Source organism: Periophthalmus magnuspinnatus, chromosome 18, assembly GCF_009829125.3.
Source record: "Periophthalmus magnuspinnatus isolate fPerMag1 chromosome 18, fPerMag1.2.pri, whole genome shotgun sequence".
Taxonomy (NCBI): domain Eukaryota; kingdom Metazoa; phylum Chordata; class Actinopteri; order Gobiiformes; family Gobiidae; genus Periophthalmus; species Periophthalmus magnuspinnatus.
Genome location: NC_047143.1, coordinates 7,118,418 through 7,134,892, shown reverse-complemented (window position 1 = coordinate 7,134,892; position 16,475 = coordinate 7,118,418). Strand labels below are relative to the sequence as shown.

The following is a 16,475-nucleotide window of genomic DNA, read 5'->3' as shown; positions in this document are numbered from 1 at the left end:
AAAAAGCTTGAAAACAGCACAGATGCACGCTCCACAAACAGCGCTGTCGTGAGGGCGCTAAAGCAAATGTTAAAGCTAAAAACAAACTTTCGGATATTATTAAAGGCACAGTTCGCTGTGAGATTTGGACACAGAACAGGAAGTGCTTGTTTGGGTACACGGGGATTTGGTTGTGTGTGTTGTTTTATTACCCACAATGCTGTGAGAGAGGAGGCATCCAAATAAGGAGCGTGTCGCATCGAGGCTGTGTGACCCTCTTACAGTCTCCCCCGACAATGGCAATTAAAAGTACTGGGTCATTTGCAAAAGAGAAATAAAGGGCACAATAAGCAAACCTACTTGTGTTCAAAACAGTGTAGCCTTATATGGGATTGGTGCTCGGTTTGGAGTATCGCTTTTGATTTAGTAGTACTTTAGATAGCATTAGCTGTATTATCTTTATCAATGTAATTAGTCAGAGCTGTTATTTGTTGTGAAAATGATCAAGAGGTTAGGACTGATACCGGGTATATTGAGAAGCTGCACTATGAACAGAGAAAAGGGGAACTAAGTGAAAGCAGATATGGATTTCCAGTGAGTTGAACAAGGGAGAGGATTGTTGGATTACAATTGTCAAGAGAATTTCAAAACATTTCCAAACTTTTTGTATTTTGAAGTTGCTTTTTGCATTGGAGTTACTATTCTGAGTGAGTAGACATATTTGGACCCTCAAGTACTGTTGCTTTTATCAACAATAAGTATTCAAAACCAAACCAAATGTAAAAATATGAAAGAATGTAGCTCAGTGACTTTCAAATATGGCTTGATAATCGGGGGCTGTATTGTGGTGCGAGGGACTGGAGTGAAAAGCAGCACATTATGCTGAAAGTCACTGGGTTGTTCAAAAAGCGTACATCGGTGCCAACATTACATTATTCATGACAATAATGTCATTATCATCGCAAAGTGTAAAAAACAGACTTTTCTCTGTGTGGCTCAGCGTCGGACTTGACCTGAATTTTAATTGTGCGTTGTTGCAGGCACAATGCCACAGAGCACTGTACTGTACCAACGCCTCCGTGTCTGACAGAGGAAAGAAGAGGAAAATACAGAATAAAAAAGATGAACTTATGACTTGCTATTGCCGTTTATAATTAAGCTACTGACCTTGCCATGCACAAAAGCAGCTTTCTAGAGACTGTAGGGCCAAAAATACCAGTCAGTGAGCTAGTGAGGGCGATTGTGTAATGGAAAAAAGAAAAATTAGGTTTGTGTCAAAGGCCAAGGAGAGGACTGGGCGAACAAAAATTGGAAAGATGGTCCAGTTCTACAATAGAAAGATGCAAACGGACAAGGCGGAACATATAGTGGAGCGGGGTGGCGTGGGTGTGCCTGCGAGGGTCAGTGGGAGGGCGTTCTCATATTAGACCTATGTGTTAACAATGGCAAGAAGTGCTCAACCTAATTAGTGACAGACTGAGCTCTGCGCCTCTCTCCCCGGGAGTCTTACACCAATATCTGTCTCTAAATTTAGACAACAGAAGGTGAGGATGGTGTGTGGGCCTGAGTGGATTGTGCCGGTGTGGAGATAATTATACGAGCGCACGGGTAATTAATTGTTTTAATTCTAGTTTTGGGGTCATGCTGGAAAAGAGCTGTTTAATTGTGAGTTTGTGTATCTGTAAATACTGTGATGGGGAAGACGGTACACTGTAAAACACAACAGGGCATCTTGAAATCAATTATTAAGCTATCCATATATAGTAGCACAAGGTTATCGTGTAACCTCATTATCCCTTTTGCGAAGTTAGAGAGCAATTCAAAGGCTCGGGAAGTACAGGAAATCAGTGGATCCATTTCTATTATTATGTTGTTTTAGATCAGTATAGCAGTTTATAATGAACAAATGTAAAATTATGACCTAAGCGATGTCTTATGTTCCCCCAGGTAGGTGGAATGTGTTGGATTTTACACTGTATAGCCATTTTCACACACCGCCACTGCACAAAATGTGGAGAATCAGGATCACGACCCGACAATTTCATACACACAGTCAAAGTAGGCTGTTGGGCGTTTACAGATCCGCACACCTGGTAAAAGAGCCATGTGGGGAGGAGGCAAAGATGTGAAAACACTGTGCTGTAACAACTGCTCCCACAGACACAGACAGACAGATATAATATACATGAAGCTGTTATTGATCTAAGACTTTTGATGTGCCAATCAAAGCGCAAACTGAACCATAAAAACCTATCAATGAAGACCCCATGCAGCTTCTGTGTAAAAAGAAGTAGTGCAGTTGTCCATAGTGTGTCCCGGACTCGGCCGCACACTAGTTACTATTGAAAGCTTAGCCCGAGTTTCTCCACACGTCTCCCGGGCCGTTTGTGCGCACGCTTCAGCTGACGAAATACGATTGAGCTGTGGATGACGCTGATTGTGTGGGGAGTGTAGTAGACTTGTGCGTGTAGTAGACTTGGCTTATTAGATATAAGCTATACCTAGGGCCTACACATTCACAATCAGCACTGTGTAAAATGGATTATTAAAACTAAAAAAGTTCAATAATTTGGGGAAAGTTTAGTTAGTTTTATGGTAGGTCTTTTAAATAAAATTAAACTAAACTATTTTTTGTATTTGTCATGGCGGTGCATCAAAAAATGAATTGGGACTCTGGTTACAATTTTCAATAGCCTATTAAACAGGATAAATAAATTCAAATGTATCAGGTCTAGCAATAAATATCTAAATAAATAAATAAAGTGAATCATGCGTTTTCTCAAATCCCTGGTGATAGCTCACATCATTACGCAACATTACGTTCACTGGATTTCTGCATCGGCTGCTCCATCGGCTCCAGTGTCGTGACTCGTCTACTTGTTGGTCAGGAGTAATTTTGGCTGTCTTTGTCTCTTCGTATGTGCGCTTTGCTTTGACACGCCCATTGAGTTGATTGGCACAGCTGGTGCACGCCGCAGTTAAACGCCGTATACTGTCTGGAGAGTACAAGGTTGCCGCACGCATTCACACAAACGGGTCGTCGGGATAATGTCTGGAGAAAAGCCGTGTGGCATTGTGTGTGTGAAAATGGCTTATGGCTGCAAATCTAATAACCTAATTGTGCTGCATAGATTAAATTAGATTACAAGATAAACAAAGTAAATCTGATTGAATTGTACATAATAACTCCAAAGCAAATAAAGCTGTGATAAATATTCAAAAACAGTTGGATTGCCAAGAAGGCAGCTAGGCCTGACCATCTCCTTTTCTGCAATAAGTAGAACACCTGACACATATCGCCATGCCAACAACTCTTTACTAATTTATCCTCACACTTACCATCACCCTTTCCCCTCTCGCCCACAACCACACCCTATGTAAAAGTATTATTTCTATAGCACTTTAGACAACCAGTCGTGTCTGGATAACTGTCCCTCATTTGGTTTCAAAGGCAACCCAGTAAAACTTCAGGAAACAATTAAGTCGGCGCAATTGAGCTAAAGCCTACAATAATAGAGGTTCCGTGTAGCGATGGGAGCAGGGAGGAGGGTAGAACTACACTACCAGCAGGATGTTAAGAGCCAGACCCGCGTTCAATGGAGGTATAAGGACACCAAGTGGTAAGAAGCAGAACTGCAGCTGAGACGAGAGGCATTTCAGAGAGTGGAGTCTTGAGAACTATATAGAATGCTCTCTGAAAGTGGAGTGCTTCAATGGAAGTGTTTCTAATGATATGACAAGGGCAAGTGTGAGAATGCCAGCTATGAAATGGCAAACCATAAAAGAAAATGTGTTTCCACGACGACTGAAAGGTGACAAGTATCATTCATAAAAGGTGCACTATGTAACTCTTCTGGTGGAGGGTCTGCCACCTGCGTGTCCTCATGGAGATGTTGTAGCGTTGCCTTGAATTTTTCACAGTATAGCATTAAAATAAGTGCCATCAGGCTAAGTTACAGGTCAGATCTGTGGAGATGTGACTCTGCTCACTTAACAGTTCATACTTGTCGAGGCAAATTTTAACAATAAAACTTGTATTTGAACAAGCAAAGCAATAACACCTCCAAGGGGACCAAGCTAGTGGAACCTTCACCAGAAAAGTTACATAGTGAACCTTTAATAGACCTGTACTGAACGGAAACGATTGGTGAATGAAAGCATACAGTGAAATACTACAAAACTCCACTCGTGCATGCATCAGTCACATATTAATAGCTTGATTACAGTAACCTTGGTGAGAAACAACAAACATCATATTTAAAATCCCCATTTAATAAATTACTTCAGTTTTGAAATACATGCTCTTAAAGACAGCTATATTTTGGAGTTCTGGTGCTGGAAATGAATCAGAGTAAAAGAGAGAGGCTTCTTTTGAAAGAGTCACTCTCGGGTGCTACAGTAAGGATCAGTGGCACCCATGGGAGACACAGGCAGAGGCAGTAAGCACCGGGGCTTTCAGGCTCAGGCTAGAAAGTGCTTTCCAGAGGCACGCAGACACAAAGGCACACAATCAAGACAGACGGACGGATGCACTAAGGACTGATCCCACAACCCCCAACCTCATCTTTACTGGCCCAGACCTCTCCTCTTTTCCTCCTCCCTCTCCTCTTTCTCATCTCTTCATCCCAGTGAGACTTCTCCAACCTCCAGACAAGCTTTGGACTTTTATTTTTTCACAAACACACACGCGCAAACGCAGACACCCATGACACCACACAGCAGCACCCAAAGGAGAAGATCTCGGAGAATTCAAAGCCCGTGTTGACGAAATCGGGCGAAAGGGGAGTTTGATGAACCGCAGTGGATTGAGGCGTACGGAGAGACACAAGTGAGACAGGAGATCAGGGTGCTCTCCCACGCCACCCCCGCTGCACCCCAATGACATCACCACGGACAGAGACCTTCACGCTGGGATGGCGATTAAGTGCGATTAGGGTTTTCTGGGCCAGACCGAGCCACTGGGATTTTAGGCTGTTGGAGAGATTTGGGGGTGCCTAAAGTTGAAGCAATAGCGGAGGGAGGGATGGTTTTATTGTTTTATTGAGTATCAGACACAACTTGCTTAAGTCATTAAATAGTAATAGTAAAGAGCTGCTCACACTACATTTTTTCTACATACGGTACTCGTAACTATGGCAACACCAGAAAAGAGTATCATCTTAAAAGGTGCATTATGCAATTTTGCTGATTTATGGTCCGCCACCTGCTTGTCTCCATGAAGATGATGTTGTTTCACTTGAAATGTTATTTTTGTGTATTTGTAACACTAAATTACGTATTTGTTGCAAAACAAACCTTGAAAAAGTAGCGTTCTCCAGATTGACTTCTCCACAGATCTAAGCTCTAACTTTGCCTGCTTGCATCGCCTACTTGTTTCCATGGAATTAGATCAAAGTTTAATGGATTGACCTTATTCCGCCTCACCCACTTTTGCCTCTAAATGCTACTGATACTACACTGGCTGATATATGTTCTGTGTTCATGTGATCAACAAGTCAACACTGCAGTGATTCTTTAGGAGGCTTTAAAACACCATTGTAGTCCCTATAGAACTTATTTTAGGTCAAAATCAGCAACCCTATGCAAAATAATACAACCCAAATGACGTTGGCGGCACCCTCGGTCAATTTCCAGAATAAGGTGAATAACGTCTTTGAGGAGCAGGTAGCGCACCCTTCATCAGAAAAGTTACATTGCCCATTGTTAAGCTGAACTATGTAAAAAATATCACAAAGTGGAAATACAATGTAGTAATAGTAAAGGACATCATGTGCCCTTGAGTGAAATAAACTATCCTCACAGATAACATACAGTAATATACGCCTATAGTTGAGTCTCTATAGCGAAGCATTGCGCTGTGTCCATGAAAGCCTCACAGTCTGTGTAGAGGAGGCAGGCCTCAGCTGGCCGCACAAAGCAGGGCTGACAGGGAGATTGTGCTCGACCTCTCCACTCACCCAAAACATGATAAAGCCCCGCGCTTTCTCAAAGGGGAGAGTCACATTGTCTGGATGACTTCTAAAACTCTACACAACAGTCTATGTCACCCAACCGCACACACACACACACACACACACACACACACACACACATACAAAAGTACATACACACGCAAACTTTCATCTTTCCAAAAACTACCATGCCTCCACTGACAGTGACACAAAGTAAAAGTGCTGACTGGCTGGCCTCCCCACAGAGCATGTCCTGATAAATAAGGCAATGCAAAGAGAAAACGCAGAGAGTGAAGGGGGGAGAGAGAGAGCAGCGGGCTATAATTAGTAAGTGATTAACGAGCAGGCTTCAGACAGGTCCCACATCATTGATTGTGATGTTGTGCAGAGCTGCTGCAGCAGAAACACAGAGGCCCAGCGAGGGTGTGCCGGGGTCAGCGTCCACAAACATGGCACACACAAACAGAAAAGGCACAGGCAGCTATAGCACGGTCATTAGCCACAACACCGGGGCAGGGCACATTATGGCAGGTTAGCAGCTCTGGGAACACTAAATTATAGCACTCACAGACTTTTGGAACGGACGCAGTTTAAGTGGGAAACAAAACATGTACTTAACCACATACAGGCCATGCATCTGTCCACAACAAGAGGTGGAATTACAGCTTTTAGTGAGTAACAGTACTGGGGGATAATTTGCATAACATTGAATACAATAGTCCACTTCTTGGAGCATACAATATTAAGTTCTCAAAACAAAACTTTTTTCTTTTTTTTTTTACTCAAACAAACTTACTTCAGGTCCTCCAGAAGTCTCCTATTTGGTCTCTTTCTGGACCTCCTGCCTGGCAACTCTAAGCTTAAAAGCCTTCTTCTTACTTCTCCTCTTAAACTCAGACTTAAATAATTCACTCTTAATCACTTCCATTTAGAGAGGGGTAGTACACATCTACAGGGTATTAATTCCTAACACATAACACATTTAGATCACCATGTTACCTTTTATTGTTATAAGTCCATTTGCTGCAAACAGTGTATTAACATGTTTAGTAAGTTTCACTTTTGTTTTTGACTGCTCACTCTCCTTTGTGGAAGTGTGCTATTGTAACATAATCGGCATGTGTTTCGCTAATGAAAGCACTACACATCACCACGCACCAGGTTTGTGAAGTTCTGGTGTATTGTTTTGTATCCTGCGTGTTTTGGATCCTGCGTCTGTAGGCTTATGGGCTGAGCATTAGACAGAATCTTACTGATAACCGTAAGGTCCACACAAAGTCCACATACTTTTGAAACGGTCAAAAGGTCTTTAGCCAATCCTATCAGTAAAAGAAAAAAATGACTGAATCGCTATCATGATTAAATTTCTTGGTTCTGGAGCATAATAAGACTGTAGCTAGGTACCACTGGACATCTCATCCCTGCAGTTATATCAGTTATACGCCAAGCCAAAAGCCAAATATAAAACATAATATATTCAACATGAAATCCTAAACTTGTGAAAATCATCTTCCAAGTCACACAGTCAGAGGTTAAAAGCTGTAATGTTTGCATCTTTATCTGCTTCCTAGCCATTTCCCAAGCTGCTCCCTTACCTAACCCCCCTCTCTGTGTGATGACGAGGCAGGCAACGCTAAGCGAAAATTTAAACTTAACTGTCAAAGCAAAGGGGAATGAAGAGGAGAACATGTACAAGAAAAAAAAAAGAGAGCGAGAAGAGGGGAAACGCTGAGGACGGCAAAAAGAGTCTTGCTTTTGCTCCTGGCTCTCTCGCTCTCCCTCTCTCTCTTGGTGCGGTGCCAACATGGATGTGCTTTAGTGTGCGGCTGGGCGGGCACAGTCAGCTGGCTCATGGTGCGTGCAGTTCTGTCACTCCGTCCTTGCCCCCGTTCTTTACAGTGCCAGGCTAATGATGATGACAAAGGAAAGGAGGAGGCACCAAACACTAGATAAGACAGCAATCTGACCTCTGGAGAGCGCGTGTAGGTTCTTGCTGAGAGCGGGCCATACATACAGGTGCGAGTTGGCACGCTTTGTTACATGTAAATAAGCATTAGGATATTTTATTTATTCATTTATTCCTAATTTCAACTCCTGGCCCTGGTTGACCTGATTAATGGATAGCCAATTTATGAATAACTAACAGCCATTTTGAAGCCAGAATGTTCAAAAATGAAAATCAAACGGCAGAAGAATAATAAAATATGCATTTCAGTTATAGGTGCATTATGTAACTTTTCTGGTGGAGGGTTTGTCACCTGCTTGTCTCCATGAAGATGTTATTGTTTTGCCTGGAATGTTCAACAGTTTGGCATTAAATGTATCTATCTCTATTGAAACAAGCAGGTTACACCGACAAGCCATGTTTCTATGTCATGACAAGAGGTGGTTGCACTCACATAAAAAATGCATTTTTTCCAAAATACTGCTGAGATGCGATGAAAGATTGAGGAACATTTCAGCAATAACATCTCCATGGAACAACCAAATGGCAGCATGTAATCTATTGTACATTATATTGCAATTTTCCACCCTTTTGAGATTCACTGTGTCAAGACCCTTTTGTACTTTTGTTCTTGGGTAGGCAATAGAATGGGCAGTTACCTTTTCATTGTTATAGTAGGCCAGGGATTCACCATCAAACCGTACCCATCTTCTTTGAAAAACACGTTTTCTGGAAGAGACAAGGGAATATTTTGTCACACTTCGAGTGGACAGGTCATAAATGTCATGGAGAGAAAGGCTGCTTATAGCATTTTATCAGGAGTGCCACATTCATTAGCGTCAAGAGTTGTACCAACATCTGTCAATTAGCATAATCAAAACAAATGGCCACTTTCAATTTGAATATTCAACAGCTCAGGGCTTTTTGCCAACTCCATGCAAAGCAGGTGGTGAAGGAGAATACAGAAAGAATTGAGAATAGACTGGACTCAATCAAGAATACTAATTCCTATACTTTAAAAAGCAGTGGTGGAAGGTAACAAAGTACAAGTAATAAAGTACTAGATATTTTTAGGTATATATACTTTACTTAAGTACATTTTATAGTACATACTTTTTCATTTTACTTCCCTACTGTATCCCTTCTGTATATTCTACTCCATTACAACTGGACTGAAAAGTAAAAAGTAAGGGGTTATTTTTACTATGTTTATAGTAACATCCTGATAAAATTTTCGAGTCCAAGCTTCAGCTTTGACCAAACAAAAATAAATACACAAAATTCATGAGAAAATTAAAAAATTGATTGCTACAGTTGACCAAAATATGTATCATTTTTAATCAATATCACAAAATTTACACTTATTTCACACTTTTACTTTTTTCTCTTAAGATACATTTTTAAATGGATACTTAAATACTTTTACTTTAGTTGATTTTTTCATGTGATGCTTTTACTGTTACTTGAGTTCATTTTTGTCCAGTATCTTTACAAATTCATCCACTACTGGTTAAAAGCTCACCCATAGCACACCTTTACAGTTCAACTAAACACTAAATCAACCTTTTTATTACCACTAAATTGTATCATATTTTTCCTGACAAAAACTAAATAAAAAGTACAAAATAAAAATACACTACAGATTTAGTTGACAAATTTATGACTTTAACTTACCCCTGAGGTGACAACTTGTCCACCCAACCAGCCTTATACACCTCACGTTTGGGCGCCCCGTAGAAGCACGCGTAAGGGGAGATATCGGGCAGGGGGCTGGCATTTGTCCCTCCGAGAGCGTCTCCAGCCCGTGAGTACAGATCACACTCCACTGTCAACATGGAGTCATCCTGAGGAGCACTGGTGTCTTCACTGGTCCCAGTTACAGCATGATCCAGGCTGGAATGGGACAGTATGTGGGCACATTCTTCCACTGTTGAATAGTCATCCATGTCATGTCCAGGGATAGGAGGAGGAGGGGCTTTGTCTTTTATCGCCTTTTTCCTGAAGCACAAAATCTATGTTCAGTATTTTACCATTTTAAACAAAGCATACTCCTACTGGTTTACAATCATGACTAAATGGGATGACACAAGCTGTAATATATTGAGGATGGCTCATATCTGCAAATCTGCTTTTTCATTCTGAACAGGAGAAGTACTCAAAATGTTACATACTCAATTTTTGTATCATGTAGTGTGAAATTATAAAATGAATGGAGTGATAATTAAGATTTATATTTGCTCACTTTACGTTTACTTCATAACTGCATAAGTATGATATAGTACCTATATTGATTGGATATTACTCACACACCGTATATACAAATGGACATAGATAATCTGCTAGCCGCCACATTCGAAATGCGCTTCAAGTTCCATCGACTCTGGCTCCAGTTCACTTTCTATTAAAAAACTGTTGCCGCCATCTCCGTAACTGCTGCTGTCAGGCTTGTCATTTTGGTCTTAAAATGTTTGTGTTAACCCACTCTACGTGATCCTGGCATTTTTATTTTTCTATTGTGTCTGTAAATCAAGATATCAACATTAATAACAGACCAACAAAACCAACAGCGGGTGTAGGCGTCACCTTCAACAGCCTCGTTCTGGATTGGCTCTTTGGTTGCTATGTTACTCGTGGTCGGAATTCCAAATATGGAACTCGGCTCCAAATTCGCCCCATAGCTCCTACCCTCGATGACATTTATTTGACTGGAGCGAAACACTATGGGTGACGTGATACTCTCTCTGTTCACTTTTTTATACAGTCTAGATATTACTGCTAATACCACTTAAGAGGATGCGAGCGACTAAATAGGTGTAAGGGTATCTGATAAAGAGAGTCTCAGCCCAGATAATTTAAAAATTGAAAACCTCACAATAGTTTAAATAAAATGCCACATTATAACTCAAATCCCCAAATATGTTTTCCTGGATTGCATTGCTCTCAGGTGTTTTTACAAGCAAAGGTCAAACACACAAACTTACCTTAGTTTCTTTTGCTTTATCTTGTCTTTTAAACCTTTCTGCTCCCCTTCTTTATCACCTTGGTCCTATGGAGTAGAACACAGATAAGTATCAGACAAGAAGAGTGTCCATCTCCCAGTCAATCACTTATGTTGGTGCAGCAGGGTATGCTAACTTTAGAGACATTTCTATTAACCTCAGGGGACACCGTGAAACAAGCACAATTTCTTCTATGCATTATGTGGCTAGCAATGTCACGATGACTCATTTTGAAGTGTGATTTATTGCTACACAAAATTTTACATTTAGCGATGCAGTAACCCTAAAGCAGGACAATCCCAGGAAACAGTTTTTGAAATGAACATTACCATCACGCTGAAACTATTATCAGATATATTCTTTTTTCCTTGTAATCAGCCATATTTGTTTTGATATGGACAGATCATGTGTGTCCCTGATTGGCTAATCCATCTGTCAGTCACACCCATCTGAAAACAGGAAGATTCATCAATGACCAAACTCACACCTTCATTAAGTATTATAGAAGTGTGGATCCCAAATGGTTAATTGTACAACCCGATACAGCTCAGCTCTAAAAGAAAATAACAAAAGCTACCTAATAATGCAAAACAGAGTACACGATAAATACTAAGCTCCAAAAGATATTGCTCCAGCCGTTATTGTGACAGGCTGATATATGTCATTGCCAAACGCGTCATATCTGAAAACACGCTTGATAATTGGAGTCGTAGTTGGCCAAATTTTGTACTTGTCTTTTATAAATCAAAGCAAACTAATAATAATAACCAGTACAACAACAGAAAGGAGACGTTAGTGACTGAGTGAAGTTTAAATACATCATTTTCTTTTGCATACATAGTTTTTGAATGAACTCCCTTGCATCTCATGGTGTAGCCCTGAGTATGGTTTGGGTCAGATACATAGAGCTACGTAATAGTTTCAAGAGCTATCGCCATGCCCCCTTTTCAGTCAACAAAGCCATCAGCAGAACATGGCTTTACTCAACCAAGAATTCTAAAGTCGACTGCAGCCTTAAGTGTTACAATGTAAAAATGTATTCTCGCTGTTCACTGTCAGGGCCTTACCGGAATGCTATCAGGAGTATTGTACAGGAACGTCTCTCCGTAGGGAACAATAGGCGTCAATGTTCTTTGAAGTTGAGCTAAAAAAGACACAAAAGGAAGAAAATCGTGGTTTTGTGATGACATTGAAACTTGCAGCGTGAATTCCTCAATGTGGAGGTAAAGGGATTGTTATACTTAAATTTAAATCAATGTTTAGCTGCCTTTGATTCTAACTACTTTGTGGGAAAACGCGCCAGTCCTTGATCCATGCGCGCAGTAAACCAATTAAATGTTTAGCATGCTTATCCCCGTGCCAACTGGGAGTGGGAATGTTTTCGGTCTGATCCGAGCACAGTGCCAAGGCCAGTTCTCTGTCTTGGATCTTACTGGGGGATTGGTGGTTGGCAGGGGGAGGATAGTAACGAAGTACAAAAGTGAAAGTACTGGACTTCAAGGTCCTATATTACACAAAACTGACTATTGTGAGCTTTAAGCCATGTTAGGATGTTGTTACCTCTTCAGAAACATGACTGAAATTGTGTTTTGTTTCATTCACACACGTTTGAGAAATCATTTATTATTAATATGTGTATGTCTCCAAAGCTCAAAATGCTCTGTCCCACCTTGTGATGTCATGAAGTGGCAGTTCTCAAGTTAATAGTTACGTTCTACCTTTACCTCAGTAGAGATTGGCAATTCCAAAGCTGAAATTATCCAAATGATTTTAGTGAAGGTTTAGGGAGTTAAAAAAACACTGGAGCACTTCCTGTATTACCACATGCCATTCCATTTGTGAGAAGAACTAGAAAATCAAAACCATTCTTTGCAAAATTCTCCATGGAGATGGGCACATTTTATGCCATACTATGGAATATTACAGCCAAAGGAACAGCATTTCCGTGGAAACAAGCAGGAGGAGACGCTCTTGTAGGTCAAATAAGTCAGGTTTGTGGAAATGCAAGACCACACAATAAGGATGCATGTTTTTTCTTTGTTTTTCAGTGCAATAAAAACATCTATAATTAAAAAAAGCTTTTATTCAACACTTTTAATGTATTTTTTCGCCCAAATCACACTATACCATAATTATATGTTTTACAACTAATGTAAATGGAGAACCACTTCCACCTCTGGAGGTTGGTGAGCTGGAGAAGAGGACGAGGAGAGACTGGGGCCAGACACTATTAAGTCTGGAGACTCCCGACCACCCCTGCGTGGGCTACTGGCTGTCAGCATGAAAAATGACAGCGTCCTCTCCTGGGGACTGAGAGGGCGAGAAGACAGTGCTGTGAGGTGGAGCACACGCACACACAAGTGCACATGACAAGAGACAAGATACAAAGGCCTTTAAACATGGAGGGAGGACTTAAGACGTGCAAGCCAATGAATCCTGTGAGAAATCTAATCCAAGTCAAGTCTACATCCAGACACCAGGATGTCAGAGCATACATGTAATATAATTAGAGAAGGGTGATATATTGTCTATGAGATAGTATAGAAATTGCATTTTTGGAAGACATGTAAAATTAAAATGGTGAGTACATCTTTTGTTATAAGAATTCAAAAAGTGACAAAAAGATGGGATACTACTAGACCTTCCTCCAAGACATTGACAGAAAGAGGATGCAAATAGATCAGATATATTCTTCGATGTTGGTACTGGCCATTACAGATATTTTTTTCACTTCCCTCATTCTCTGTCTACCCTTTCTGAAAAGACTAGTGAGTCAAAATGGAAGTAAAACAGCGTTATATATATTGTGTATGTTTACACTTGTTACTACTTATTTGATATCCCAGATAAATACATTTAATTATTATTTTTACCAAAGTAAATAGTTAATTTGAGTTCTTTATCTCCACTTAAGATAAAGGTGTGGGTCTCGCAATAGATTTTAAAGGCCGAGTATCGGTATCTACAAATATCGATTCTAGTATCGGTCATGGTTGGGTGGGTGGTGAGTCTATGTCTCAAGTGGCGGAGTTCAAGTATCTCGGGGTCTTGTTCATGAGTGAGGGTAGGATTGAGCGAGAGATTGACAGGCGGATTGGTGCAGCATCTGCAGTGATGCGCCCACTGTATCAGACTGTTGTGGTAAAGAAGGAGCTGAGTTGAAAGACACCGGTCAATCTACGTTCCTGCCCTCACCTATGGTCATGAGCTCTGGGTAATGACTGAAAGGACATGATCGCATATACAAGCAGTCGAAATGGGTTTCCTTCATAGGGTGGCTGGGGGTACCCTTAGGGATAGGGTGAGGAGTTTGGTCACACGAGAGAAGCTCAGTGTAGAGCCGCTGCTTTTACACGTTGAGTGGAACCCGCTGAGAGGTTCTGTTCAGGATGCCTCCTGGATGCCTCCGTAGGGAGGTGTTCCGGGCAGGACTTGTCTGGGGACTTGTCTGGGGTGAGGGAAGTCTGAGAGTCCCTGCTTAGACTGTTGCCCCCGTGACCCGGCCCCGGAGAAGTGGAAGAAAATGGATGGGGGTATTGGTAATGGTATCGGCTAAAAAAAAAAAAATCCATATCGGCCCATCCCTATAATTATTCTCAATATGATAATATACGTTCTCAACTCTATGCTACTTGGGAATATCATATAACCAAACTGAGGTAAGAGGTCAGTTTATAGATGACAGGTCTACGTCCCACATAAGAACAATCAATCCCCATCTCTCAGTGACCTTCAGGCCTGAAGCGTTCTCTGCGTGCACCATCACATCACTGTACTGCACTGTCCAACTGTAGGACCCCTGCCCAACCCACCCCAATGTCATCACGACTGAAGCTGTGGTCCTCTTCCCCTCTGCTATTGAGGTTTTGTATCTGCTCATATTCAGACTCTCATAGCCCAAGATACTCATCAATACCAAAACTTGTGTCGAAACTATATACTCATTTGAGCAGGTATCGATACTACAAAAGTCACATTCACAGGACAGATTTTGAGCTGTAGCCGAACAAGTATAAGATCACACAGACTATACGCCAATGGATCACTATGAAACCGAGCTGGACGACTGAGGGATTACACAGATATAAGGCAACATGATAATATGTCAGAAAGTACTACAATTTAATTTTGCACATCACATTCTATTGAGTATCGAGTGTATTCCTTAGTATCGAAATCGAGTTTGAAACGGTTTTGTCATGACAACACTAAAGATTTGAAGAGTTTAATCTCGAAGCCAATGATTTTGTTTTCAGCGTTTAGTCCGATCACCTTCAAATATTTGTCACAATTCCAACATTTCCTTATCAATTTCCAGGTCAAATCTAAGTTCTACATGGATCAATCTAGGCCTATAGTTATGGCCCAATTACAAGAAGAAACAAAACACTTACATTTACAGCATGGCATATTATATTAGACACTCTGGACTTCAGTTGTGAGAAAGAAAATATTGAGTTCAATCATAAAAGTCTTTGTAAATTATTCCATTTGTGGGTGGTATAAAAACTGCTAACCAATTTTTCACTACTAAACAGCGTTGTGAATGGGAGCACACAATTAATATTCTTTCTGTCGAATAGAACCACAAAACTGTGCTTCGGTGGGACCCTGCTCTTAATCCCACTTGGAATAAACTCTTCAAATATGAATATATAAAAACGATACGTCAAATAATTCCTTTCTATCCCTCACTGCAGAGACTTTACTTGCTAGCGGAGCTCCCCATTCCCAGTCTGGGGACCATCTTGGCTCCGTTTTCCGCTGTCTTCCTGCCTGTTTTGCATCCTTCTCCTCTTCCTTCCTCCCAGTCCAACTTTGCTGTCTTGCCTTTTCTCTTCTGTAGTTTTTCTCTCCCGCTCGGGTTCCGCACAGAGGAAAAAGTTGGAAAAACAGTCTCTACCGGGAGACCGCTGCAGCAAAGGTACACGGAACAAGCAAGAGGGAGAGAGCCAAAAAGCAGCGCTAAGGGAGATTAAGAGTAGAAATAATGTTGATATAGATGATAAAAACATGAGCCAGAAGCAGTTCATTTATAAGATCACAGACACAGCTCATCAAGAAGACTAATGATGTTCTTGAGTGGGACGCAATTAAAATAAAATGAAAAATAAAACAAAATTGAAAGGAAGATTATGGCTTACACTGCAAAAATTTAACAGCTAGAACAGTTAAAATGGCTTTCAATCTGAAAAAACTCATTTGGAGTAGTTTGGACTAGACTGATTTACTCGATGGACTTACACACTATTTAACCTTTCTGAGTGTCTGCCATCTGCTTTTCTTCAGGGAGATCAGGCCAAGTTACAGGTCAGATCTCTGGACAGGCCTACCTACTGTAAGAATGTGGGCTTTTTGAGCAATAAAAACACATCACAGGTGTTTTTATTGCAGCACTACTACATTACACAGTGCACTTCTTACTTCTTTGCCATATTACGCTGTTTTCTGATCTATCTAAAACAGTTTACTCATCAAAAACATACATGGAGTCGTGTTTTGTTTCATTCACACATGTTTAACACTTAGACCCTGCATATTTAGGCAGTTCTTCTCTCAAATTAAAATTACTCAGTTCCACCTTGTGATGTCATGTGATAA

General features: G+C 40.8%; 1 protein-coding gene across 1 annotated transcript in view; it reads right to left on the bottom strand.

Moving 5' to 3' along the window:
• Positions 1 to 16,475, bottom strand: part of arap2 (ArfGAP with RhoGAP domain, ankyrin repeat and PH domain 2) — a 155,294-nt gene that overhangs the window by 132,871 nt on the left and 5,948 nt on the right. The window contains exons 4-7 of the mRNA XM_033983754.2: positions 11,942 to 12,018; positions 10,857 to 10,921; positions 9,550 to 9,873; positions 8,535 to 8,604 (exon numbers count right to left, since the gene is read on the bottom strand). Of these exons, the coding sequence (XP_033839645.1) occupies positions 8,535 to 8,604; positions 9,550 to 9,873; positions 10,857 to 10,921; positions 11,942 to 12,018 (536 nt within the window). The remainder of the gene's footprint in view (positions 1 to 8,534; positions 8,605 to 9,549; positions 9,874 to 10,856; positions 10,922 to 11,941; positions 12,019 to 16,475) is intronic.